The 25,930-nt window shown below is 45.6% G+C and overlaps 1 protein-coding gene across 1 annotated transcript; it reads left to right on the forward strand.

Annotated features, from left to right (window-relative positions):
- The first annotated feature begins 553 nt into the window (after positions 1–553).
- Positions 554–24,577, forward strand: LOC146989133 (PH domain leucine-rich repeat-containing protein phosphatase 1-like). Its single transcript, XM_085775102.1, has 17 exons — positions 554–2,574; positions 7,264–7,460; positions 8,594–8,719; positions 9,549–9,697; positions 11,970–12,116; positions 13,719–13,946; positions 14,214–14,416; positions 14,518–14,578; positions 14,681–14,776; positions 16,278–16,433; positions 16,573–16,773; positions 17,712–17,874; positions 18,927–19,057; positions 19,166–19,282; positions 21,039–21,233; positions 21,334–21,571; positions 22,635–24,577. The coding sequence occupies exons 1-17, from the start codon at positions 918–920 to the stop codon at positions 23,814–23,816; spliced, it is 5,247 nt and encodes a 1,748-aa protein (XP_085631228.1). The 5' UTR covers positions 554–917; the 3' UTR covers positions 23,817–24,577.
- Positions 24,578–25,930: the final 1,353 nt, after the last annotated feature.

Below are 25,930 nucleotides of genomic sequence, written 5' to 3' on the forward strand. Positions count from 1 at the left end.
TTACATTAGTCCGAGCATTGTGACAGCACATGAACGTGTCATAATTCATATCCAATGAGACCCCGCCCTGTCCGTCCACCGTGTGCCACTCACTGACCGACCGTCCGTCTCTCGCTTCGGTTTGTACAGTAGTAGCAGCCTGTCCTGCCCTTCTCCCGTTAGCTGAGCTTCTTCCATAGCGACCAAACTAGAAAAAAAAACGTTTTCTCGTGTCGACGACGAGCCGGTTACCGTAACTGCAGTTAATGTTGCATTCGCTGCCCCTTTTAAATTCGTAATGCATCAAATCGGAAGTTGTGAATGAGACTACACGGGCATTCAAATAATCCAGTCCACTTACGTTGTAATCACGGTTTACATAACAACATTAGAGAATGAAATACACAGCTTTTAGCGTTAGTGTTGTGGTGAAGCTTTTTATTATTTTTTTTAAATGAAGGCTACACTCAACTTCCGTCGCAGTCATGTACATAATTTACATAACTCCGAGCATTGCGACGGCACGTGAACGTGTCATAATTCATATCCAATGAGACCCCGCCCTGTCCACCGTGTACCACTCACTGACCGTCGCTCCCTTCGGTTTGTACAGTAGTAGTAGCGGCAGCCGCGGTCGCGCCTGAGCTTCCATGGCGACCAACTAGAAAAAAAAACGTTTTCTGCGTGTCGACGACGACGAGCCGGTGGGTGGGAGAGCTAACGGGCGTGTTGGTTATCGGACGGGATGATGTAGCGGTGTAACTCTTTTGGGACGAACTGCGCAGCACCTTAGCATGCTAAGCTAACGCGGAGCCGCCCGCCCAGGAGAAACTACAGCCAGTTACTACAGCGAGCTAACGGCTGCGAGCTAACCGCGGGTTAGCGTTCACCTGCGGACTGTTGCTAACCAACCGCCGCCGCCGCCGCGAGCTACCAGGATGGAACGTTGTTCTCCATCTCCACCACCACCACCGCCACGTGAGTCTGGCAGTGACAGTAGTATCCCGGCGAAGACCAGTGGATTAACAACACCGCTGTCCGCTGGAAAGAGACCCTCCATCGGGGAGGATGACGGCGGAGGGGGCGCAGAGGCGAAACTCTTCGGGAAGGGACTTGCGGCCACCTCCCTTCTCCAGATCGCGATCAGGAACGGTATTTATCAAAACCAAGTTGCCAACGCTATCGGCGGCGGCGGCGCGGCCAAAAATATAAACATAAACATGCCCGTTGTGAAAACAGCAGCCAACATTTACAGCCTGACATCAGTCAACTGCAGCGGCAGCGGCAGCAGCAGCAGCAGCAGCACTTCTGTCAACTCTTTGCTGAGCAGGAGGCGGCAGCGGCACAAGAGGAATCTGTCGCTGGGGGCTCCGCCGCTCGGCGTGTCCCCCCCTGTGGAAGCGGCCGGTCCCGCTCCTACCGCCTCGCCCCTGAGCACCCTCAGCCTGGACAGGAAGACTTTTATCCGGCAGAAGCAGTCCAAGCAGCTCCAGGCCTCCGATAAGTCATGGGTGCGATCGGACCTGCGGCGGGGCTGCATTCACGTCCACGACTGGCTCACGCCCTCCTACCCACGGCCGGTGCTGTGCACAGTGGACACCACTGCGAAAGAGGTAGCCTGTAAGCTGGAGGGGAGCAAAGCTGGGGCTGTGTTGAGAGTTAACTGCAAAACTAGTACGGCAGCATTTGACTTAAATGATAACTGTAAAGATAGCAATGGACAGGCTGACGATATTAAAAGTGTTACTGACAGCGGAGTGGATGTTAAAAACCCCAAAGGGGAAAACGAAAATGAAGATGCAAAACAGTATTGTCCTTACACTAAACTGTCCTCTAACTTGTTGGATGACAAAACCGCGAGCAACTCTTCATCTGAGGTCTACCTGAATGACATCGGGGTGGATTTGAGCCTGAGTGTGGCAGATTGTTATGGAGTCTACTCAGGTTCAGACATGGAGTGCAGCACCTGTGAGGACTTCAGCCCAGGTGGACCCAGAAGCACAGAGCGCAGAGACTCCCTCAGCGATGGGCTCGGTCTGGGCACAGACTCCTCTGTGCTCAGCCCAAACTGTGACAGTGCCACAGAGGGACCTGACCCATTTGAGAGCTCCTCAGACGAAGTAGATCTTACATCTTCTCCAACACACTCAGCTGGAGACTCTGCAGCAGCAGACCAGCCTACAACCACCACCACCACCACCACAGACTCCTCTCTTTCTTCCAACCAAGTGACACGGCTCGATAATGACACAGAAACTGGAGCTGTGGATAACTCCGACACACCCAAATTAATCAAATCTCCCTCCAAATGCCCTAGCAGCTCCCAGTCTCGGCCCCTGACCAGCCAAGCATCTGCCCAGCCTGACCTGGAGATCCCCGGGGGGAGCAAGGGATGGCTGGAGCCCATCAATACTAGTCCGACCCCGGCCCTCTTTGTCCAGCTGCACGGTGGGGCCGTGCGGCGGCTGGGGGACGATGAGAGGCCTCTGCAGATATTAAATGAATACCTCACTAATCTGGGGTTTGAAGATGCTTGGAGGGTGCAGGAGGAAGGGATGAACTCAGAAACTGGCTGCCTGATTCGCTTCTACTTCGGTGAGTACTTTCCAAATTTTAAAACATCTCAACAGAAGATGTGCAGATGTGTTTCCTGTTCTTATTATTATTATTTTTGAGAAGTTTTATGACGATTCTGCCTTTGTCAATCTGCCAGAAAGCCACTAGCTGCTAGTTACACCGTGCCGTTCGTTGTGCTCGGCTTGTCCCTGCTCATTCATTGTTCATCCATTCTCAGTGTACCGTGAGTGCTGTCATTGTGTTTGGTCAGTCGGACTGTTAAGCGAGTGTATTCAATTGTCCTGCGGGGACAATACCCAGTGTTTTGCCTGTAAACCCACCCAGACCCCTCTCTGTGTGTAGGTCTGTAGGGAGACACATCTGGAGGTAGCAGGTGTGATCTTTCGGGACACCAGAGACCAAAATAATCATGTGCAGCCAGGATGGATTCGGTTTCTCTTCTTGTTCTGCTGCTGTTGTTGTTGTTATTGATAATGATCCTGTTTTGCAGACAAGCAGGGTAAGAGGATGTAAAAACAGCCATGATCTCTTATGGGATTAGCACAACTGGATATTGTTTTTGACCTTGTTTTTACACCCTGGGCAAAGACAGTGGAGATAAAGAGTCGGGAGCTACTGGAAAGGAAACATAATTTTTTTTTTTTTTTCACCAAAGTGAACATTTATTAAGTTAATTTAACTCAATGTCTCCAGATTACACGCTTTGCACCCAAGAACACCTTTCCTCTTCTTCTTCCTTTTGATGTTTTTTATTTTATTCAAGAAGAACCTGGAGATAAACTCAAGCAGGACTGCAACTAAGTAATGATTATTTCCCTGTTTGTCTCTCTTGATTAATCAATGAATCATTATTTGGTCTAAGAAAACTAATCAACAGCCCAAAACCCAAAGATACAGAGATATCTGTAACTCTACAAGACATTAAAAAAAAGAAAACAGTATATTATAATCAGGAGGATGGAACCAGAGAGGTTTGGCATTTAATTCTTAACTCCACCCTGAAAATATTATACAAGGAGCTGGGCAAGTCCCCCCACCTTACCAACCTCCTCCTCCCTCTCCAGTCTTGGCTTCCTCCACAGTAACATGACAGAGGAACAAAGCATGACGTGGAGTTTTGCCGCTGGAGGCAGGGGCCCTTCCAGCGAATGCAGACAAACACACAGCCATGAAACAAGCAGCGAGAGAGAGGCTGGGATGTGTGTGACAGGGAAGTGGAAGTGCTACTGGCACGACAGGAGCAATCACAGCGGAGGAGGAGGTGGCGCGCTGACACGAAGTGACAGCGGCGTCCATGACGGTGCCTGAATTAGAAACGTTGAGTTCAATTTGAATAATGTAGCCGCCGGTAGCTGATTTTAGCTTTTAACCTTCTTTAAAAGTAAGCAAAGAGTTATCTCTGTTTTAGAGAAAGAAATAAAACTCTAATCCATTCATTTACCATCTACCACCCCGTTTTCTCAGTGTGCACTGTGCACAGTATGAAGTGTTTGTTACTGGACATGTTCAGAGGCGAACAAGAGGAGTTTGACTAAGCAAAAAACCCACCGGCAAAATGCACATTGCCAAGTATTCTGTCTTACACACACACACACAAACACACACACACGTTGTGCTGACAGTAAGAGAACAGCGACCTTAGTGGAACTCAGATTTCACCTCCTCAGTGTTTCGGATCTCTGTGAGACAGTGGCGGCAGCAGCAGACGTCTCTTCATCCTGGAGCTGCAGCAGCCGGAGGTCACAGCTTTACTTCACAAGGTTAAATACTAAACTCACTGGTCTGATGAAGGTGGCCACAGACACACGGCTAAATACTTTCAGGTTGTAAAAAGTAAACACTTATCATCCTGGTGATGCTGCCATTACAAGGCAGGTTTATTTGTTTTACTCACTTTAACAGTGAGGTATTGAGAAAAGACAGAACACAATATAAAAATGCACCATATAGGATACAAAAATAAGATAAAGTGGAGTGAAACAGGAGAATAAGAATAACGTTGCAGTTGCAGTGCATGGTATGAATAAATACTATAGCCCCACATTTAATTCAGTGAAAAGCGGTGGCTATCAGAAAACTCGTTAATCCTGATTTTGCAGACGGAGCAGAACTTCTTTGGAGTTTGTTGCAGATGCATTCAGCATAAAAACCGAACCTGCCTCCACCATGTTCAGTTCCTCGGTTCAGAAATAAGAAGCTGGTCTGAAGATAACAAATCCCTTCTCATGAGAAGGAAGAACAAAGTCAAGACATAGCTACTGGATTGATTCTTTTGCTGATAACTTTCGTAATCAGTTTAATATTTGTTTTGTCTATTGAGCCTCAGAAAATAGTAGAAATGTCTGTTTTGTCCAAATGACAGACCAGAACACAAAGATGTTGAGTTTATTGTCGTGTGTCCCAATGAAAAGCAACAAATCTTCATTTTTGAAGAGCTGGAACCGACAAAACATCTCAAAGAATTGATTAATCAATCAAACAAACATTGCACTTTGAGACTTGACTTATGGAATTTCACAGTCAAAGATTCCCAACATTGTCCAGAACCCAAAGATCAGATCCTCGGCTTCCAAAGAGGAAAACGAAATGTCCTCTTTCTGGAACATCAAGAATGAGCAGATTTTTGGCATTTTTGTTCGATGATGATTTAAAATAGTTGCCGATTGAAGCAGCTCATCAATGAATCGACTAATTGTTGCTGCTGCAGTCAGATGCTCGGTGCCTTCAGGGACATTTGGGCTCGTCAAGGACAAGATCCACCAATACGTATAGCGTGAACAGGAAGTGGCCACTGGCCGCTCGCTGAGAGACAGGATGTTCCACAGTCAGAGAAATAGACGGAAGGAAAGGGCATGTATGGGTTTATATACGAACAGGCTACGTCTGGGCGGTAACGCCCGGGGAAGGGCGGACTCACACTGTACACATTCCACGTTATTGTCTAGTTTAAAAGGAACCGGACTGATCTGCTCCATCAGTTATTTAGTGAGTTCACATCACGTTTGTCATATGGTGGAAGAAACAACATGACGTCGCCCTGATAACGTGTACATATTGTATAAAAATCACACAAAGCCACAGACATCGTGGCACTTGGTTCTGTCAGAATCACCCAAAACCAATTTTTATCTTCCCGTTTCTTCCATGGAGTCTTGACTTCCAGCCGCTTACATCACTGCTGCGAGTGCTGTCAGGACTCGCAGTTCCTGTTTGTACCCAGGGTCTGTACAGAGCTGAGAAAAGGAGCTTTCATGTGGGCAGATCCTTCGTCTTGGAATAAACTGCAAAAAGCCCTGAAATTATGCACGGCAGGCTCCCAAAATGGATTTAAAATCGAAGTGGAGCTGAAATGCTCCGTTGACTGACAGAAAACTGGTCGACTGTTTTAATAATGGATGAATTGTTCCGGTCGTTGCTGTTTCCACCTTCACGTATTTGAGATTCAGCTGCTTTTTTCTCACTTATAATAACCTGAAATATTGTTTGGTTTCTTCTGGACTTTTTGATCAGCTTAGTGACTTTGGGATCTTATAATATAAAGATTTCACTATTATAGCAAATGGATAAATGAGAATAAGCAGAGGAGGATTATTCGAAAATGAAAGATAATGACTTGTGCTTCCGTTTTGGAAAATATGACATGATGTTTTTTGATACCTCACTTGTGAACATGTTTTTTTTTTGTTTTGTTTTTTTACAAAGGCTGCAACTAAGCAAAATCATGATCAACGAGTCTGCAAATCAGTCAGCACATCATTTAGCTTATAAATATGGTGTCTTAAAGATACTCATTTGGTCTGAGCAGCAGTAATGAAACTCATCATTTAAAAGGGAGAAAAGCAGTAAATCTCCCATCAGTTCTGCTGGTTAAATAAATGAAACGGTCCATTAATTATCCAAAGTATCATTTCATAAGAGTTCAAAATGTCCCAGTTGTTGTTGTTTAATCACAAGGAGCCAGACAAGAGCGTTGCTTGGATAAAATTATGCTTAAAATTATGATGGAAATCTGGAACGATGTGATCAGAGGATGAAAAAACAAGACCCCGACAGCAGATTTCCACACTCTGTGCTGGGGACAGATTTGGGTGCCGTGCTCAGTAGCGGGTTTAGTGCAGGTGAAACCTTCAGTCAGTGACGTTTGGCTGTTAGTCACTGGAGGAGGAGGAGGAGGTCAGGACGGAGCTACTGGTGTTTTAAGACATTGCATAACAAGCTAATCTGATTTCAGGCCTGTCAGAGGCTCAGGCTCTTCATGCATCTCCTTTTCTCTTGACTGTATTTGACCAGGAAACACACTTTTATAATGCAAAAAAAAGAAAACGGTTGGTTTCCGATGCACAGGTCAGTGCCGGGCGTCGGCTAGAAACACCATCAGTGCCTCGCTTCGCTTCGCTTTGTGTCTGCAGCTGGAGTGTGGCTGCCTTTTGAGCCAGCGAGGGGTTAATGTGACAAATCACGCCTGAGTGACTGCTCAGTCTCTCAGCCCACGGGCTATTAGCTACAGTTCACTTACATAACCACACAGCTCTCACTTTCTGAAAGAGAAACCCAGGGTGAGAGAGTTGATTCACAAAATCCCATAGAGCTAAAAATAAAACTCTCTGTTATGCAAAAAAAAAAAAGCCATTATGAAGAGTCGGTGTGTGTGATCATCAGTGATCTCTTCTACATCATGTAACAAGCTGCTATCTTGTCCCTCTCCAGGTAAGCCTCGCAGCGTGGGCGGCTCGGAGCGCGTGCAGCTTTCTGGGGTGTTCAATGTTCGGAAAGGGAAGCTGGCGCTGCCCGTGAACCGCTGGTCGAAGCGTCAGGTCACGCTGAGCGGAACCTGCCTCATTGTCTCGTCCGTCAAACACGCCCACACCGGCAAGATGCACATCCTCCCTCTCATCGGAGGAAAGGTACTTAATGAAATGTTTTTTAATGCGGAGAGGCAAGATGTGTGTGTGTGTGAGGCTGTGAGCGCCTGTTTTTCAGCCTTAAAGGGACAGAGCTCCTCTCTCTCTCTCTCTCTTTATGGTTTGAACCAGCGGAACAAAACATTTTTGTTTTCACACCCCGAGGTCGTTCACCTCCTCCTGCTGCAGGTTGTGCAGCCACGCAGTTCCCAGCTAACAACAGGCCTTCATTTAGAGACATTTACAGTTGCTCTTATTGTTACAGTGTTGCATATACACAGTGTTATGTTCATCTAAAGGTCTGGTCACCCCCAGGGTAAAAAACTTTTTGTCCAATCTCTCTGTGCAGTGTGATTGTTCCAAATCTGCACGTGTTCTGTATTAATAACAGATACTATTATGTCCTATACTGTTGCATGTGTACAGCAAGTCCCTAGGGACAGTTTTTCAAATGTTGATTCTGAATTTACACCAATTGCATCCAAACTACAGATAACTTTACAAGGAATTAAAAAAAAAAAAAAGAACAGTTGCAGTGGTAATGTGAGGGCTAAATTAATCTTTTACAATTATTTTTTTAATTCATCATCAGTGCTCATAACACAACTCTATGGTGTTATGTAACTGATCGGCTGAGAGTGGAGGCAACATGAGATGCCAATCTAATGAGATTGAATGATAAAAAAAGGCATATTTTAAGAGGAGTTGTGCAACTTGTTTTCAGTTTAGATGGACAAGGATTAAAGCTCGGACTTCTCTGCACCTTGCTGTGTGTGTGTTCATTCTTAAAGATAGGGATCAAGTGTTTTGTCTGTCACAAGCAGGAATAGATGGAGAGACATGCTACATGAACTGTTGGACAAAAATGGACTTCACAGAAAATATTGAGAGCAAGACGTCAAGAGACTTTATTGTCATTATACAAGATAACAAAATTTTGTTTGACTTTTCGCAGCTTAAAAGCACACAAAAATGAAATAAAATTAGAGGCACATGTTAAACTAAGAATATTTGCACATTAAGGCACAAATTAAATTAAATAGGATAAACATGTTTACACAGGTATGGGTGGCTGAGGGTGAGAAAATAAAGTCACATAAAATACTGAGGACACTGAAACATGTTGTGTGCTGCAGGTGGAGGAGGTGAGGAGGCACAGCCACTGTCTGGCGTTCAGCTCCGCCGGTCCTCAGAGTCAGACCTACTACGTCAGCTACGACTCCTACACAGAACATCTGCGGTGGCAGAGGACAGCCTCCAAGGTACGGCGGGGAAGGATCTCGATCTGAGCGTGCTGCGACACCACAGTCACTCGCTTGTTTTTACATTTTTATTGACATAAATTAAAGGGATAGTTCAACATTTTGGCAAATTGGCCCATTGCCATAATCCCTATAGTCATAGCAGTAGGTTCGTTAACTTTATTTGTTGGTGCAAGCTATTTTTAGAACGGTGGAGCAGAGCCGCGAGCTGCTCAGAGCTACGCTACGGAGGCTAATAGGATTTCTTGGTTTCCCTCATCAAAAACACAATCCAACAACTCCATAACGCTCTGGTGGACAAATTATGACCTGCACATTCACCACGCTATGAGATAATAACGGAACGTTACAAGAATTGTTGTCGAGGTAAATTTGTCGAGGTAAATTCATGCAAAACCGCTGATGCGTGTTCCTATCAGGGGCAGTTTTTCAGCAAGCAGTCTATGAATTTACCTCTAATACAACTCTGTCTGGTAACGTTCTGTTATTATCTCATAGCGTGGTGAATGTGCAGGTCACAACTTGTCCACCAGAGCGTTTTGGAGTTGTTGGATTGTGTATTTGATGAGGGAAACCAAAAAATCCCATTAGCCTCCGTAGCGTAGCTCTGAGCAGCTCACGGCTCTTCTCTGCCGTTCTAGAAATAGCTTGCACCAACAATTAAAGGTAACGAACCTACTGCTATGACTATAGGGATTATGGCAATGGGCCAATTTGGCAAAATGTTGAACTATCCCTTTGAGGGATGTGATGATGACGACAGCGTTTCACGTTTCTGCTTCTTCCTGTGAGCTCATTATGTCACTCTGTCCGTCTTCCACTGCGTCAGATCGCGTCCCAGAGGGTGAACTCGGTCGACCTGTCGTGCTGCAGCCTGGAGGAGCTGCCTGCTCAGCTCTTCTACAGCCAGGACCTCACACACCTCAATCTCAAAAACAACTTCATGTCGCCTCACAAAGGTGTTCCAGCACTCACCAGGTGAGTTTCTACCATCAACACACACACACACACACACACACACACTCACACACTCAGACAGCAGTTGTGCAGCGCAGCCGACAGATGAAAGCAGTTACTTTCTCTTTGTTTTCCTCTGGAACGTCCCTCAGTGTTTCTGTCCGTCTCGGGGAGCCACCATATGGTCCAAAGAGGAAGCAGCTTAGATCAAATTACAGATGACGTGTGTGTGGGCGGCCGTGTGGTTCGGATGATTAAAAGCGAGCTGCGGTCGTGTTTTAGAGATTTGACAGTATGTCATCAGCCACCTGACCTCAGGGGCCAGAGGGCTTCTCCCTGTTTTCCAGGTCAAGTTTGTCAAATCGGTCACTGATGTCATGGTTTTATGAAGTGAAGTCATTTTCCATCGCGAGACCACATCCACACACAGTCAGCTAAAGTGGAAAAGCAGAACCCGTCTCCGTCCACGCTGTCCACACCGAGGAGGCAAAAAAAACCAACAACTGTGTCTGCCGCTGGGAATTAGGTGGATGTGGAAATGCCCAGTGATGTAAAGTAAAGAGGACGAGTTTTTATTTCGCCTCAGTCAATCACAGGAAACAGGTTTAGAAAGAGTTTTTGTGCGACCAGCACAGCGACTGTGTTGTGTTGTGTGTCTTCTGGCCAGATGTCGTCTGTGACGGACAGTTCTGATGTTTGTTGTTTTGTTTTTACATCCGTCATGGATCAAAGCGACACAGTGTCTCACGTTACGTACGTTTTTTGTAGTCAGTGAAACGCCGGTCTGTTCGGTGCCTTGTTGCCGTGCTGAGGGACAGATGTTCTAACCACACGGTGCAAAACAAAACAAGCCATCAGACGAGGGCACGGCTGCTCTTTCAAACCTTTTATTTTGTCATGTCATTAGAGGAGTCAAATCCAACTGCTGTTAGCTACCTGCAAAAAGCACTGAACCCCATGTGCTAAAAAAAAAGGCCTTGAAAAGTATGAAAACATCTTAAATGAAATGAGCAAAACTCTTAGATTTTTTTCCTCTTGACTACTGGAACAGTGATTTTGAGTGAAGGCTGCCTATAGACAATACACATGTAAACTCAAGGTGGTAGTTTCCTTTCATGCTTTTGCACTTAAGTCAGTTTCTATCATGAGTTCGGTATTTTTATTGCATAAATTGCATCGTGTGGTGTTGAAACGTCTTGAGGAACTCGGCAGAAAGCCTGTTTTTGTTTCAGCGAAGTGAAACAGGCAGTCGTACAGCCAAACATCTTGTTCTGTCAGACTGTGTACACGTCGCTCTGAAATATGCACGTTCTGTTTGGGGCTCGGGGAAAACACAAAATCTGTTGCGTTTGTGGCACCAACTCACAGTATGTGTGAGTGTGTGTGTGTGTGTGTTTTGTGCGTCTATTACATAACTGTAGCTCCTGTTAAATGATGCAATGTATTGTCACTTTGTCGTCAGATGAAGTGCAGTTGATAACGAGCGAACACTGTTACGTTATCCAGACGAATCACACGTGCAAGATGAGTGGCCATCATGTGAACATCTACAATCCTTCAAGGTCTTTCTTCACAGTTGCTAAAGAGAAACAGTTTGTGTCATTTCTTCTTGAAGTGTAGGCTTTTCCACACACACACAGAGTGATTTCTGCCTCTGACTTCTCTGCTGCCTCTTGAGTGTTGCATACCTGACACTTGATGACTCTTGATGGCGATGAACACATGACATGACGTACATTACTGTATATACTGCCATTGTTACTCCATAAACACACGTTTCCCACATCCTGAGTCCTGAGGAATGTGTTTGTCCCGTGGTGTCCCTGCGACTTTCCCTCGGAAGGACGCGGATCCGGTTTTAACCTTTCCCTCTGACCCCCGTGTGAACTGGATTAGATTTGGCCAAGAACACCAGGGAATGCACACACACACACACACACACATGCGCGCAAACACAAACCTACCTACTTACCTGAACCACACGCTGCATTGTTATGGTGAAAAGTTTTCATGGTGTAAACATTTGGCTTTAAATAGTTAGTGTGTACTTGTGCGTGTTGTGCTGCTGTGTCCTTGAGACCGTGTGCAGCTTCCTCTCTGCTCACTCTCCCCTGTTTATGAGACAGGTCTTATGTAACCTCTGAAAAGCTTTTCACAGTTGAGAAGAAGGCAGCCTGTAGTCTGAATGTAGCACCGCCACTCACAGATTAATATATTTGACCCTCTTCATGTGCCCTTGTCTTCCTGTCGTCCCCCTCCCTCCCTCCCTTTCTCTCTCTCTGACTCTCTCTAGGTTTTGTAAACTGAGAAGCCTCAGCCTGTCAAATAACTCCCTGTCCGAGTTTCCTCTGGCCCTGTGTGACATCACCTCCCTCACGGAGCTCAACGTGTCTGGAAACCGTCTCTCCTCGCTGCCGGCAGAAGTGGGAACCATGCACAAGTAAGTGGTGGGCCGGCTTCCCTCCTCCGTTAGGCTGCCGTCCTTAATCACCACCACGACGATGACACTGACGATAATTTGGCAGGTGTTCGCCCCAGGGGCCCCCGACCGTGTCCTCTGTGACCCGCTCTGTGCTGACAGAGACATCAGACTGGGCTTGTTGTCATTGTGGTTCCATCAGAGCAGATTAATCCCGCTCTGTATTAAATGAACAACTGGCCGCGCACCAGACTTCTGTCCTGACGGCGCTGAGGTAACGTCCAGGTGATCGGAGGGCAGAGTCACGCCGCTGCCGCTGCCTTTTCATCTGCTCTGATTACAGGGATGCACATTAATAACCAGTGACAGGAACCAGTAGAGCTGCAGTGGTTTGTGTTTTATAAAAAAGACAAAAAACAGGAACAGAAGATATAATCTGTGAAGGAGCTCATGGATCACTTAGTTTTTTTTATAGTCAGATTAGAATAATTGACAAAAATATGGTTATGAATAATAAAAACCAGATTCAAACAAACTATTTAGGTGCTGACAGCAATTGATCTCGGATGAGCACAGCATGAAGTCATATCTGCAGCACAGAACAACAATGTGTTTGTCGCTATCATGCTAAAAGTAGAGGGTTGGGTGTAGTCGTTCTCAGCTGTAACCAGACATCTATTGATCGTCTCCGGATCAGACAAAACTCTGCTGCAGAGAAACGTGAGCACGGCGCTGCTGGTTTATCCTCCTCACTCTGAGTCGCTCTGATTCTGTTTTAAGAAGAGATTTCAAGATTTTATTTATCTTTTTTTTTTAAAAGCTCTACATGGCTCTTCTCCTAGTTTTATCACTGACCTTTTAGTTTCATACTCTACATCAGGTCCTCTGTCTGCTCCAGGAGACAGTCGGGGCCCCAAGGCTCGACTGTCTGCCCTCAGAAATCAGGTCGAATGAGTTCACAGCCTCTTTAAACACACCTTCATCAGAGAGCTTCTTCTGGTTTTCCTTTGTTTTACCCTTTTTCCCTCTCTTTGAAGTAAATCCAATTGATTTTTTTTCTGTCTTTGTTAAAAACTTTGTCACGTAGCCTCTGAGAAGTGCTCGATTTAAAAAAAAAAAAGAAGGACATTTTTTATTTCTATTTATAAATATCTGACAAATGAAATGATAGCTTCAACATAGGTGGTGGAACAGGCTGCAGATTTTTTGCACATGATTGACACCTCACTTCTTCAGTGTTTTTTATTTTATTTTATTTAAAGCTCGGAAATATATTGAGGAGCAACCTCATTTGCAATATAGGTGAGACAAAACACAAAACATTTGAGGACAAGACATAACACAAAATGCTTGAAGCATACAAGCATATCCGAAATACGGAATACCAAAAAGTAAAAAAGTGACAAAAGTGAAAAAGATAAATTGAAAACAGAGAAGTCTAGTAAAAAACAGGAGCAGTTGGAGGTAAAATAAGATGCAGTTATGGATTTAAATTGTCCTAATGATAAAAGTGTGGTAAGTTCAGATGGTTTTGTTTAGAGAGTTAGAGAAGTATCTAAGTGTGCACACATTTTTTCTATCATAACCATCATTTCACCTTCCACTCTGTTTGCTTGTGTCTAGTTTACAGACTCTCCTCCTGGACAGTAACTTCCTGAGCTGCCTGCCGGCGGAGCTGGGCTCTCTGGAGGGCCTGACCTACCTCGGCTTGTCCTTCAACTGCTTCAGCTGCGTGCCCCCCGTCCTGGAGAAGCTCAGAGGCATGGAGAGACTCTGTCTGGCAGGGAACCAGCTCTCTGTCCTGGATATGGCCGGACTGCAGTGGCTGCCCGCTCACCACATAGATCTCAGGTAAGAATATCCTTCCTCACACACTCAGACATTTTTAGAAGTAGCACTGGAACAAAGCTGAGCTGAAATCTAACACTGGCCGAGACGCTGCGGGGAAAATGTGCTACATCATGCCCTCTCTTGGTTTTTTTTGTCTTGTGGGTTTGAAAATCTTAAGACCAAATAATTAAAGGTCAAGAAAAGACTTGTAAAAAAAAAAGAATATCCTGCAGGCAAAACAGTGAGGGCGAAAAATGGAGCAGAAAATAACCTGTCACTCTTATACAGACTAAACCAGCTCCAGAAAGTGGCTGTGGGAGACTCGGAGCAGCTGGTCCACGTCGTCCACCTGGACCTGAGGGACACCGGTCTACAGGAGCTGGATGTCAGGTCTCTCTGTAAACTGGAGCTCCTCCGCTGTGATAGAAACACACTAACCCTGCTCAGAGTCTGTGGACACGCCCTGAAGAGCCTGCATGCCGCGCATAACGGTACCAAGATTTATGTCTTACATCCACATGTTGAACACATAATGACAGTAAACACACATTCGCGCTGAGGCTATAAAGAGCTGTGATGTTGTGTTTGTTAGAGCTGAAGCAGCTGGAGGTGCAGCCTGCGCCAGAGAATCTGACTGTTCTGGATTTGTCCTGGTATGAAGATGCACAATCCAACACCTCACCGTCCTATTTAAAGAGTAGAGCAGCGGTCTGGGCTCTTTGGTGCTGACTGCATCTGTTTTTTTTTTTTTTAAGGAACAAACTGGAGTGTGTCCCTGACTGGGTGTGTGAGAGCAGCAGACTGGAGGTGTTGGACATCAACCATAACGCTGTTACCGAGCTGCCCATTTGGTGAGTATCACACAAACACACCTGGCATACAGCTGAAAACATCTGGAAACAAAGCGTTGTCTGATTTATTACATTTGATTACCATTACCATTTTTAGCTATGTTAGCGCTGGTTCATCAGTTTTCCTTCCTGCCAGGTTAGCTGCAGATTTCAACTCCAACCGTTACACTTAAACATGCGGGATTTCAATGTTTTCTTCTCCCTTTAACATTTCTCCTGCGTTTTACCTTTAAAAGGCATTCATCTCATACAACAAGTTATAAGTTTCAGCTTTGGAATTAGCCTTTTTGAACATAGCTTTAGCAGTTTCTTCAGCTAATTTAGCATTGATTCAACAATTTCTTCAGCTCATTCAGCATTGCTTCAGCAATAGCGTTCAGCTGCTTTCAGCATTCACACGCATTTTCTGCAGGAAATGCTTTCTTTTTCTAGGAGAAAGCATTTCCCTTTCATCTAGTATTTTTTATTATCTAGAGTTTTTTTCTTATCTGAACTGAGAGTCTAAGGATTCTCAGTTCCAGGGACGACTTGACCGGTCAACAGTGCAGTAATGGCTAAAGTATTGCATCAGTCTAATACTGTGTTTACCGTATTCACTTCCTTAGTGCTATCACTTCTAATTAGCACTATACACTGTTTACAGCTGAAGCTAATGGGAAACGTCATTAGTTCTGGAGATAATGTGGCACAATGACGACTGATCAACACAGTTATGTGTTAGTGGATTTAAACTCAAAGCTGGCAGTCAAACACATCTGTCGCTAAAAGGAGACTGAGTTTATCTTCTGGCTTTTAGCTGATGCTTCTTCCTTGAGCTCGACAGACCATCAGTAAAGTAAACGCAGCCTCCTTGTTTATTTCAAAGACACCACTGTGTCATTTGGGATTGAAGCTGCTTCAGGTTTTGCTGCATCGTCCTCTGACACTGAGCTGCATCGACCAACCGAAAACACAAACCTGCTTATTTCAATCAGAAAATAACTACCAGTACATTAGTAATTATTTTTTCCCTCACAGAATATGACGAGTTCAAACTTTACTTTCATAGATTATTACAATTGAACGTCTTGTTTTGATTTCCTTCTTCCCGTCAGCACCTGTAGCAACATGCCCACATCACGTCTGTGCTGTTTACAGTCTACGTGCAGCCTCAGGCTTCACCTGCCATTGAACAATTAAAAAAAGGTTAATTCTTCCACTTAACCGGTTTCCTACATGGCTTTTTATAAACCACACAGACTAATAGATTGCAGGTTTATTTGGGGCCACTGAGCGGCCCCCGTGGACGGCTCCAGTCCAGCTCTCTCCTTCAAGCTGTTCACGGTTTGTTCAAGAGTTAATTCAACATAAGGACTGTGGGACACTCAGTGGAAAAAATGAGGTCACTAAAGCAAAGGGTGTTTTGTGTATTGTTCTGTATCCTCATCAGGGTAAAACAGAGCTGTTCCCACTGACAGATTTACAGTACACACACACTCACACTGTGTTGTTTGTGTTGTAGGCTGCTGTCCAGTGGGAGCTTGAGGAAGCTGCTGTCCGGCTGGAACCAACTGTGTCGGCTGGCTGAGAGGCTGGAGAGGTCGCAGCTCGAGGTCCTCGACCTCCAACACAACTATCTGACCGAGCTCCCACACAACCTGTTCATCAAGGCACAGAGGTGCACACACACGCTGACACACACCATCCACCGTCATGCCTTACTTCTCCTTTCCCTCTGTGTTTCAATCTCCTGCACCTATTTCTGTCTCCGTCCTTTTTGTTCTAAGTTTGTTTTCTCTGGTGGGATCTCTTCACAGCCTGCGATACCTAAATGCGTCGGCCAATAAGCTGGAGAACCTGCCTGCAGCCAGCCTATCGGAGGACAGCTTCAGCAGCCTGGAGGAGCTCTATGTGACCAACAACGTCTTGACGGACAAGTGCGTCCCTCTCCTGACGGGGCACGGCCACCTCAGGGTGCTTCACCTGGCCTACAACCAGCTGCAGACCTTCACTGCCAGGTAAAGAAGCAACGCTGTCACCCTCAGATGGGTTCCCGTGGAAAAGGCTTCAGGAGGTTTAAAGGGATAGCTCAAAATGTTGGCAAATTCGCCTATTGCCATAAACCCTATAGTCATAGCAGTAGGTTTGTTACCTTTATTTGTCGGTGCATGTTGTTTTGAGATCCGCAGAGCAGAGACGTGAGCTGCTCAGTGAACACAATGGAGGTGAACGGTACAGGTCCCCTGTCCCTCATCAAATACACAATCCAACAACTCCACAACGCTCTGGTGGACAAGTTGTGACCTGCACATTCACCACGCTATGAGATAATAACGTAATGTTACGAGACAGAGTTGTTTTCGAGGTACATTCATGCAAAACCACTGATGCACGTTCCCGTTGGGGGCAGTTTTTCGGCAAACAGACTCTGTATTTACCTCTAAAACAACTCTGTCTCGTAACGTTCTGTTATTGTCTCATAGCGTGGTGAATGTGCAGGTCACAACTTGTCCATCAGAGTGTTTTGGAGTTGTTTGATCGTGTATTTGATGAGTTTGATGAGGGAAACCAAGAAATCCCGTTAGCCTCCGTAGCGTAGCTCTGAGCAGCGACTCTGCTCCGCCGTTCTAAAATTAGCTTGCACCGACAATTAAAGGTAACGAACCTACTGCTATGACTATAGGGATTATGGTGATAGGAGAATTTGCCAAAATGATGAACTATCCCTTTAAGTTCCTGCCTCCTACTTTCAGGCTTGTAGCTCCACACAGACTCACTTTAACTGCTTTGATTTTACAAGTCGCCCAAATCCAAAAACATCCATTGTCCAATCACAGCCCTGCTTCAGAGATAGAAGCAGGCCATGCGAGACGGGTTTGATGAATGTGATTCCCAAAAATAAAGTTTGCCTAGTCGGCACCTCTCTGATATTGTGGCACCTCCGCCTCACCTGCAGCAAACTGGCTCGGCTGGAGCAGCTGGAGGAGCTGGACCTGAGCGGCAACAGACTGAGAGCGGTGCCCACCACCATCCTCAGCTGTCAGCGCATGCACACACTCTCAGCCCACTCCAACTGCATCAACGCCTTCCCCGAGGTCCTGCAGCTGCCGGAGATCAAGGTTAGTCGGACGCACACAGGTATTTTAGGCATTTATTCAGATGTGGGAGGAGGAGGAGGAGGAAGGGTGGGGTCCTCTGGAGGTTGGAACAAAACTAAACTTAGTTGCACACAAGTTATTTGTGAGTTTGTGAGAAATCAGGTCTGGAAATTAGGGAGGAAACTGAACCTGATTGTGGTCCGAGGACGGAGAGCGAATGAGCTCCCTCTGTCCCGCTCTATCTGTCCGTCCATCTCTCTACCTCTGTGCTCATCTTCGCTGGGTTGGGCCAGATCAGGAAATCCTTTGTAATCTCCCGGTAACTCCCTAATCTCTGCCTTTCTCTGAACCCAAATGACGGTTTTAATGCTCCTGCCAGTGAGTGTGTGTGTGTTTGTAAAAAGAGTGTGGGAAAACATAATAGAATTTTTCATGCGTTGTGATTTCTCCTGAACGGATCAGAGTCGATGCATTAAACTCTTTTGGAAATCTTTTTTGTCAACATTGAACTCTGCTGGTAAAAGACAACAAGGAGAGATAAACGGTTTGATCGGAGATTTGATCGCGTGAGCTCAACGGATCCAGGTCTTTTTTTTCTGATCGGGAACAGGATTAAAAAGGGAACTGGCTACCAGAGCCCCCATCTAAACGTATTAGGGGTTGTTTAAGGTGAATTCAGCTGGACTGGGAAGTATAAACATTTCACAACAATGTCGACTGCATGCAAAGATACAATGAGGGAAACGGAGCATGATAATGATCTCTGATCTGCTCCCTGCAACAAAGAACAACAACAACCTCCTCCAGCTCCAACAGGTTTTTATTGAATTAACATGTGTCTCTGCTGAAACAGCAGCCTCGCAACTAAATGATTATAAATGAAACTTCTTCAGATGTCGGATATCCTCGATCGTGCCATTTTGAATGTGGTTAAAACTTGGGATCAGCAGGAGATTTCTGTGGTTGAATTTTAGTTTAGTGAATCACTTGGACTGTAGAGACTCTCCTCCCTCCTGAGAACTGACCCCCTCTGTCTCTCTCTCTCTCTCTCTCTCTGTGTTTTCCTTCCTCAGTGTGTGGACCTGAGCTGCAACGAGCTGACCGAGGTGACTCTGCCAGAGACGCTTCCTCCGAAGCTTCAGGAGCTGGACCTCACAGGAAATCCTCGGCTCAACCTGGACCACAAGAGCCTGGAGCTCCTCAAGTGAGAACCTGAAGCGTAAACACACAGAGCAGCTGCAGAAATCTTTAATGTACAAAACCTCAGTCCTCCTCACCCTCTCCTCATTTCTCCTCCCCCTCCTCTCTGCAGCAACATCCGATGTTTCAGAGTGGACCCATCTCCCTCGGCTCCGTGTGTGAGCGAGAGCCACGGGGCCCCTGCAGTCTGGAGCCACGGCTACACCGAGGCCTCTGGAGTCAAAAACAAGTCAGTCTGTTTCCCTGTGTTTCTTTTTCTTTTCTTCTTTTAAAAAAAAAAAAGTATTTACATGAAAATTACAAACAAAGAACATGAGATCATCATAGGCATTACAGTTAAAATGAAAATATTCTTTTAGTCATTTGTCCCAGCGTTCAGTACATTTCTCCAACTCGAGTATTAAAGGAAAATTCCCGTCATTTTGTAAGTAACGCTCTACAGCTCTACGTCCCTGAGTGCGACCATAGGAAAAAATCTGAGAAAAATATGTGCAGACTGGACCTAGCTCTCCTCCTGCTAGCTGCGCTACACTGCAGTTAAACAGCGAAGTAATGGGGGCAGTTCTTCTAATTGCGACTTTGGCCTCTATATAATGCTCAAAAATATCACTACACATGCTTTGCAACATCCACCAGTTCCTTACCACACAACACTGAGTGAGCATAACACCGTTAATATGAGAGAGCAGTGTTAACGTGTGTTTTTATCACATACCTCTGTTTACTCTGGCTTCCTGGGTAGACCTTACTAGTCGACTGTCGAGCTCAGCACTGTTTCCATATCAACAAAGACAAAATCGTGAGGAAAACATGGATTTTGGATGTGTAAAAAAGCATCAATATGAATATAACCGCTTTTTCCCCAACTGCCCCCATTACTTCACTGTGTAACTGCAGTGTAGTGCAGCTAGCCGGAGGAGAGCTAAGTCCGGTCTGCACATATTTTTCTTGGATTTTTTCCTATGGTCGCACTCGGGGACCTAGAGCTGTAACAGAGCGTTACTTAGAAAATGACCGGAATTCTCCTTTAAGTTTCTCTTTGTTTCTGTTCCCTCCATTCATCTGCTCACCAGCATGAACTAATGTCTTTTATTGACCTCTGTAATCCATGAGCCCACAGTCAGCTGAGTGAGTCATCACCTCATTTAGATTATTTAGCACTTTCCAAAGCCCGTTTACAGAGCACTGTGAGACATGGGGCAGAAGGAAACGCAATAAAATACAATAACCACAGTAATGAAATAGTTCAATAAAAACATACAAAAAAAAAACAAAGTTATAAAGAAGCTGATTTATGCAGACAACTCCTGAAGATGTTTGATGGAAATGTGCTGACTCAGCTCAGCTGGTGCCACAGTGACTCAGCTAAACTGTAAAACTGTTTTTTAGTGAAGACAGAAGCTCTTTAAAAGCTTGAAGTCAGCAGAGCTCAGCTGAGAGGTGATGGTGCAAATGTTCCAGTATTGATCCTCGTACATTATGCAGAATATTTCTGTATCATTTGTCCTTGATGGGAGACGGAGACAAGGAAACCAAACCTCGGGGGGGTTAGACTATAAAACACTCATGGTTTTTGGTCAGACGTTGCTGCTGCTGAACTCCAATCCACTTCATATAGCACATTTTAAAAAACTGCTGCACAACAGATACAAAACAGTAAAAGAAAGAAAGTTAAAGTTAAAATACAGTAAATTGAAAAGCATATAAAAGCACTAAGAAAACACAAGATCAAATAAAAAACTAAGAAATATAAAAATACAATAAAAGACAGAGACCACACAACTCTCATGCTGCATTAAAAGCCAAGGAGTAAAAATTAGTTTTAAGACGAGATTTAAAAGTATCTATGCTCTCGATGAGGTGTAGACGTGTATAAGGTCAGAGATGTACTGAGGTGCCAGACCATTTAGTGACTTAAAAACAAACAATAAAATCTTAAAATGAATTCTAAAATGGACAACTGACTTTGTTGTTGTGGTTGCCAGGCTGTGTGTGGCCGCTCTGGCTCTGGACAGTTTCTGTGGCGTCCGTGAAGCTCTGTATGGAGTTTTTGACGGGGACAGGAACGTGGAGGTGCCTTACCTGCTGCAATGCACCATGGGAGATGTGCTCGCAGAGGAGCTCCACCGGGGCCAGAGGCAGGAGGACTACATGACCAACACCTTCCTCACCATGCAGAGGTAGAGAAGAAGAAATCTGATCATGACGCAGAACACAAACAGTCACACATCACAGTGACATCACGCTCTTTAATGCCCGTGTTTCTGCGTCCTCCCGCAGGAAGCTGGGCACCGCAGGCCAGAGGATGGGCGGCTCGGCGGCCTTGTGCCACATCCGGCACGACCCCGTGGCTCCCGGCGAGCACGGCGGCTGCTTCACGCTGAAGGCGGCCAACGTGGGCCGGTGCCAGGCCGTTCTGTGCCGGGACGGCAAAGCTATGCAACTCTCCACCACACACACCGTCAAAGAGCAGCCGGAGTACCAGAGGGTCCGGCAGCACAACGCCGTCATCACCGAGGTAACGGACCGCTGTGTGGGTCAGGTTCATGAGCTGCAGAGGAAGTAATCTATTACCCAGAAACACTGAACAGCCTGGTTTCATTTGTATCATTATATGGGTCAGTGACGTGGTGCAGCCCAGGGACAAGTGGTGTAACTGGTATTTTTTTTAAAAATAAAAATCTGACTTTATACAGGAAATTAAATCTGGACTCAAGTGTGGAATATATGTAATTCACTTTGGCAATGCAACACTATGTTTCCTCTTGATAACATTTTTAATAATTTGTCAAATAATTTAGAAAAAAAGCAAAGATATGTCCTGCCCTGTATTACCAAAATGCATTCAAATTTAAATATAGAAACACAGATAAAAAAATATATTTCAATTCATTTTTTTCAGAAGAAAGAATATTTTTTAGAAGTACACTTAAGGATAAAATATTATTCCTTTGTGGTTACACCATTAGACATTTTCAGGGGCATTCAGTCTTACTTTTGTTTAAACAAAAATGGATCAAATGTCATTTCAGATGACATAAAACCAACATAAATACAAAATGTACATTTTAACAACTCTGATGCATGCTTTTAAGACAATCTTTAAAGATATTTCTGAATTGCTCATCTTGCCAACCCATATTTGTCACTGACCCATAAATTAAATTACCGTATGCAGTTTTTGTTGGATTCCTCAAACAGAGTAAATCTTAAGATATTAGATGTTTTTTTTAAAATTTTATTCTATTTTCTTGACTAAAATGATTTAATAAATGTAGAGAATTATTTTTGACATAGATTATATTACAGCTGCAACCAATAATTGTTTTCACGATTTCTGGACATTTTATAGACAAAGCAATTGTTAAAGAAGGAATTAATCACACAAATAATGAACCAATTTATTTATTTATTAATTGATTTGTGTATAAATTGACTGGAAATAGTGAAACAAAAGTGTCTCAACATCCTCCAGACTCAAAATTATGCCTTTAAACACTTTTTTTTAAATGATGTCAAGCAAAAAAAAAAAAAAAAAAAAGGAAGAAAAATAACGGCCCCTCCTTCTTCTTCTTCTGCAGGATAACAAAGTCAGCGGTGTGACCGACTCCACCAGAATTATGGGATATTCCTTCCTGTGCCCGTCTGTGACGCCTCAACCCCACGTCTCCACGGTGACGCTCACGCCGCAGGACGAGTTCTTCCTGCTGGGCAGCCGGGGCTTGTGGGACATGCTGTCGCCCAGCGAGGCGGTGGAGGCGGTGCGGAACGTGCCGGACGCTCTGGCCGCCGCCAAGAAGCTGGTGACGCTGGCTCAGAGCTACGGCTGCTCCGACAGCCTCAGCGCCGTCGTGGTGCAGCTCAGCGTCACCGAGGACTGCTGCTGCTTCTGCGAGCCGCCGCCGCCGCCGCCCAGCCCCGGCCCGAGCACGCACCATTACTCGACGGGCGGCGACGGCGGCGGTATCGCGGTGCCGCCGGTCTCCTCGGGAACGGTGAGCGAGCTGAGCAGCGAGTTCAGCACGTCGGAGATGAGCAGCGAGGTCGGCTCCACGGCGTCGTCGGAGGAGCCGCCGCCGCAGGCCGAGCCCATGGCGTCTCACCTCAACCTGCCAGGGGGGCGGGCCGGCGGCGGCGGTGGTGCACGGCGGCCGGCGTGCGGCGGCGGCGGGAGCTTCCAGAGGCAGTTCTCCGGAGCGCTGTCCGACAACGGGCTGGACAGCGAGGACGAGGAGCCGATCGCCGGCGTCTTCTCCAACGGCAGCCGCGTGGAGGTGGAGGCCGACGTCCACTGTCTGCTGCACAAACACGCAAACACATTCCCCGCTGTCGCTTCGCATCACGAGCCGACGCCAACACCGCCGACGCTGCCAACGCCCCCGGCCCCTCCCCTCTCCTCCCAGTCCCCCTCCCCCGTCCCCCCCTCGTCTCCGTGCCTCGGCGGCGGCGGCGGCGGCGAGGCTCGGTCTGGGACTCTGGGCCGTAGGGCTCGGGCCAACGGCTCGGTGGCGTGCCAGGGGCGGAGCCAGGACCTCATAGAGGAGGCCGGCGACGCGCCCGTCAGGAAGCAGGGGGGGGGCTACTTCAACGCCCCCGCCCAACCGGACCCCGACGACCAGCTCATCATCCCGCCGGAGCTGGAGGAGGAAGTCCGGCAGATCATCCAGCAGCAGCAGGAGCAGATGCAGCAGACACAACAACACAACAACCAGCAAGCACACAGCTACCAGAAACCTGCAGACTACTTCGTCACACCCCTCTAACTAACCCCCCCCCCCACACCTCCTTTTCTAGGACGGGGGGGCTGTGGAATCAGGACTTCCTGTCCCTACGCTGCGCTCACCTGCATTCATCTGTCCCGCTCCCTCCTGAACACGCTGACGGACCACAGACTGTTTCGTTCTGGGCTTTTTTGTTATTGACTTTATTTTCTACTGTTTAACTCTATGCCCCCCTTGAAATGCAATGCAATTTTTTATATAACACTTTATGTTGATTCAATCTTCACATGTAAATGAGTTTGACCATATCTTTCATTTGAAGAAGCACTTTGAATGCTTTGCAATTAGACTTTTGGAGATGAATTCCTACGTTTCAATGGTACTTTGAGATTTGGACCATTGTGTTTTTGTGTTGTAGCAGACGTTTCCCTCGTTCGTCACGGCTGACGGCCTTACAGTTGTCGGAGTTAGTAAAACTGTTTAACTAACTCCTAGGAGTTTAATACTTTAAAGTGACCTAGTCACTGAGGCGTACTAATATTCTCTGAGAGAAAAGATGATTATTTCAGACGGCTGATATTCCAGGTTTGTGTTCTCGTCGCGGTGGGGGAGGAGGGGGAGGCGTGTGGAGTTCACAGTGCAGAGTGGTGCTGCGGTGGTGAGTGAATGCTGATCATCACGACGGATCCTTCAGTTATTACCAGCTCAATAAAATAAAGAACGGCGTTACAGACTTGTTCACGATGGCAAATCGCACAACAGAGCTACTTTTGCTATATAATAAATTAAAGTTTTCAAATAACTACAACGTGGTGTCTTTGACTTCTTCTGCAGGTAACACAGATCTTTATGGTTTATTAGAGATGCTGCAGGTTCTGAAACTCATATTTTTCAGTTTGTAAAGTTCACAAAAAAACATGTGACTCAGACGATTCTGTGAGACTTTTAGATATTTACTCCACAAACTTCTGCCTCCGTCTTCCTACAGACGGATCCCGAGTCTGGATCTTCTTTTTCTTTTTCAAATATTTCCACAGCCATAAATTTCTATCATTTTCTTCCGTATTATTATTTTGCCATTTCTGGAGCCAGACCATTTTGTTGATGAGGAGGCAGAAAATCAATTTAATAACTATTATTAAGAAAATATCGAGAACTATTTTATTTTTCTGGTTGTTTGGACTGTTAGTCAGACAAAAATAAGCAGTATGCCTGATTGCACAGTCACATTGACCTTCCAAATGATTAATCTAAGGTTAGAAATGATTCATTTTTTGATGGCTTTCTCCACAAATTATTGATTGTTTGACACAAAATGTTCTACAATGGTGGAAAACAATCATCAATCAAAAGTTTTTGTGTCCGATCGACCACCCAAAGCCCCAAAATCAAGTCATCAATTTGTCATTTCAGCTGTAGATTTATAAGACAATAACTAGTTGCAGCCTTTTCCCGTTCAGTGTTTTTAAAATTTGGGTGAAGTGACCCTTTAAAAAAACCACTAAATGTACAAAGTTCAGAGCCGCACAACAACAAAAACAACAAGCGACAAACTTAGATTTCTCCCATCTTATGTCACGTTGTCGTGTTTGTGCTGCTGCGACACAATCGCCACATTGTGCGTCGATGTGAAATGGTAAAATTAGAACTCGGGTAATTACCTCACTCTGGAGAATGTCTTTTGTTGGTAATTAAGTCTTGACAGTTACATCACTGCCGTGTCCTTTTGTGTATGTGTGGTCCATTGTGCGACGGCAGAGAGAGAGAGGGGACACAGCAGCAGCAGCAGCAGCAGCAGCGATGTCATGTTTGGCAGGAAGCTGTGTTTTGGGGAGGGGAAGGGGGTGGGAGCTGCACGGAGCTCTGAGGCCCTCTGTCGGCCGCTTCATCATCACAAACACACTGGTGTTGAATGGAGTCACATTTAATTTGAGTAGATAAAAAAAACCTTCACAACAAGTTACATAGCTGAGTTGCACTATTAAAAAACAACAACATTAAATCATAGTAGCAGACAAGTTACAAACATTTAAATCCCTGTCTGAGTGCAGAGTCTAATCCCACACACAGACTCACAGGACTGGACTGGCAGCACTTAAACTGGTTCGGTTCCCCCTGCACCACCGTGAACAGCGCTCGTTCCAGACGACAACACG

The sequence above is a fragment of the Trachurus japonicus genome, chromosome 4 (assembly GCF_045865225.1).
Source record: "Trachurus japonicus isolate A0001 chromosome 4, Traja_1.0".
Taxonomy (NCBI): domain Eukaryota; kingdom Metazoa; phylum Chordata; class Actinopteri; order Carangiformes; family Carangidae; genus Trachurus; species Trachurus japonicus.

Coding starts and splice junctions, on each gene's coding strand:
- LOC146989133 (XM_085775102.1), top strand. CDS start 918: ATGGAACGTTGTTCTCCATCTCCACCACCACCACCGCCACGTGAGTCT. Junction 17,875..18,926: donor TGCAGCTGCCGGAGATCAAG/GTTAGTCGGACG, acceptor TTCCTTCCTCAG/TGTGTGGACCTGAGCTGCAA. Junction 19,283..21,038: donor GCCTCTGGAGTCAAAAACAA/GTCAGTCTGTTT, acceptor TGTGGTTGCCAG/GCTGTGTGTGGCCGCTCTGG.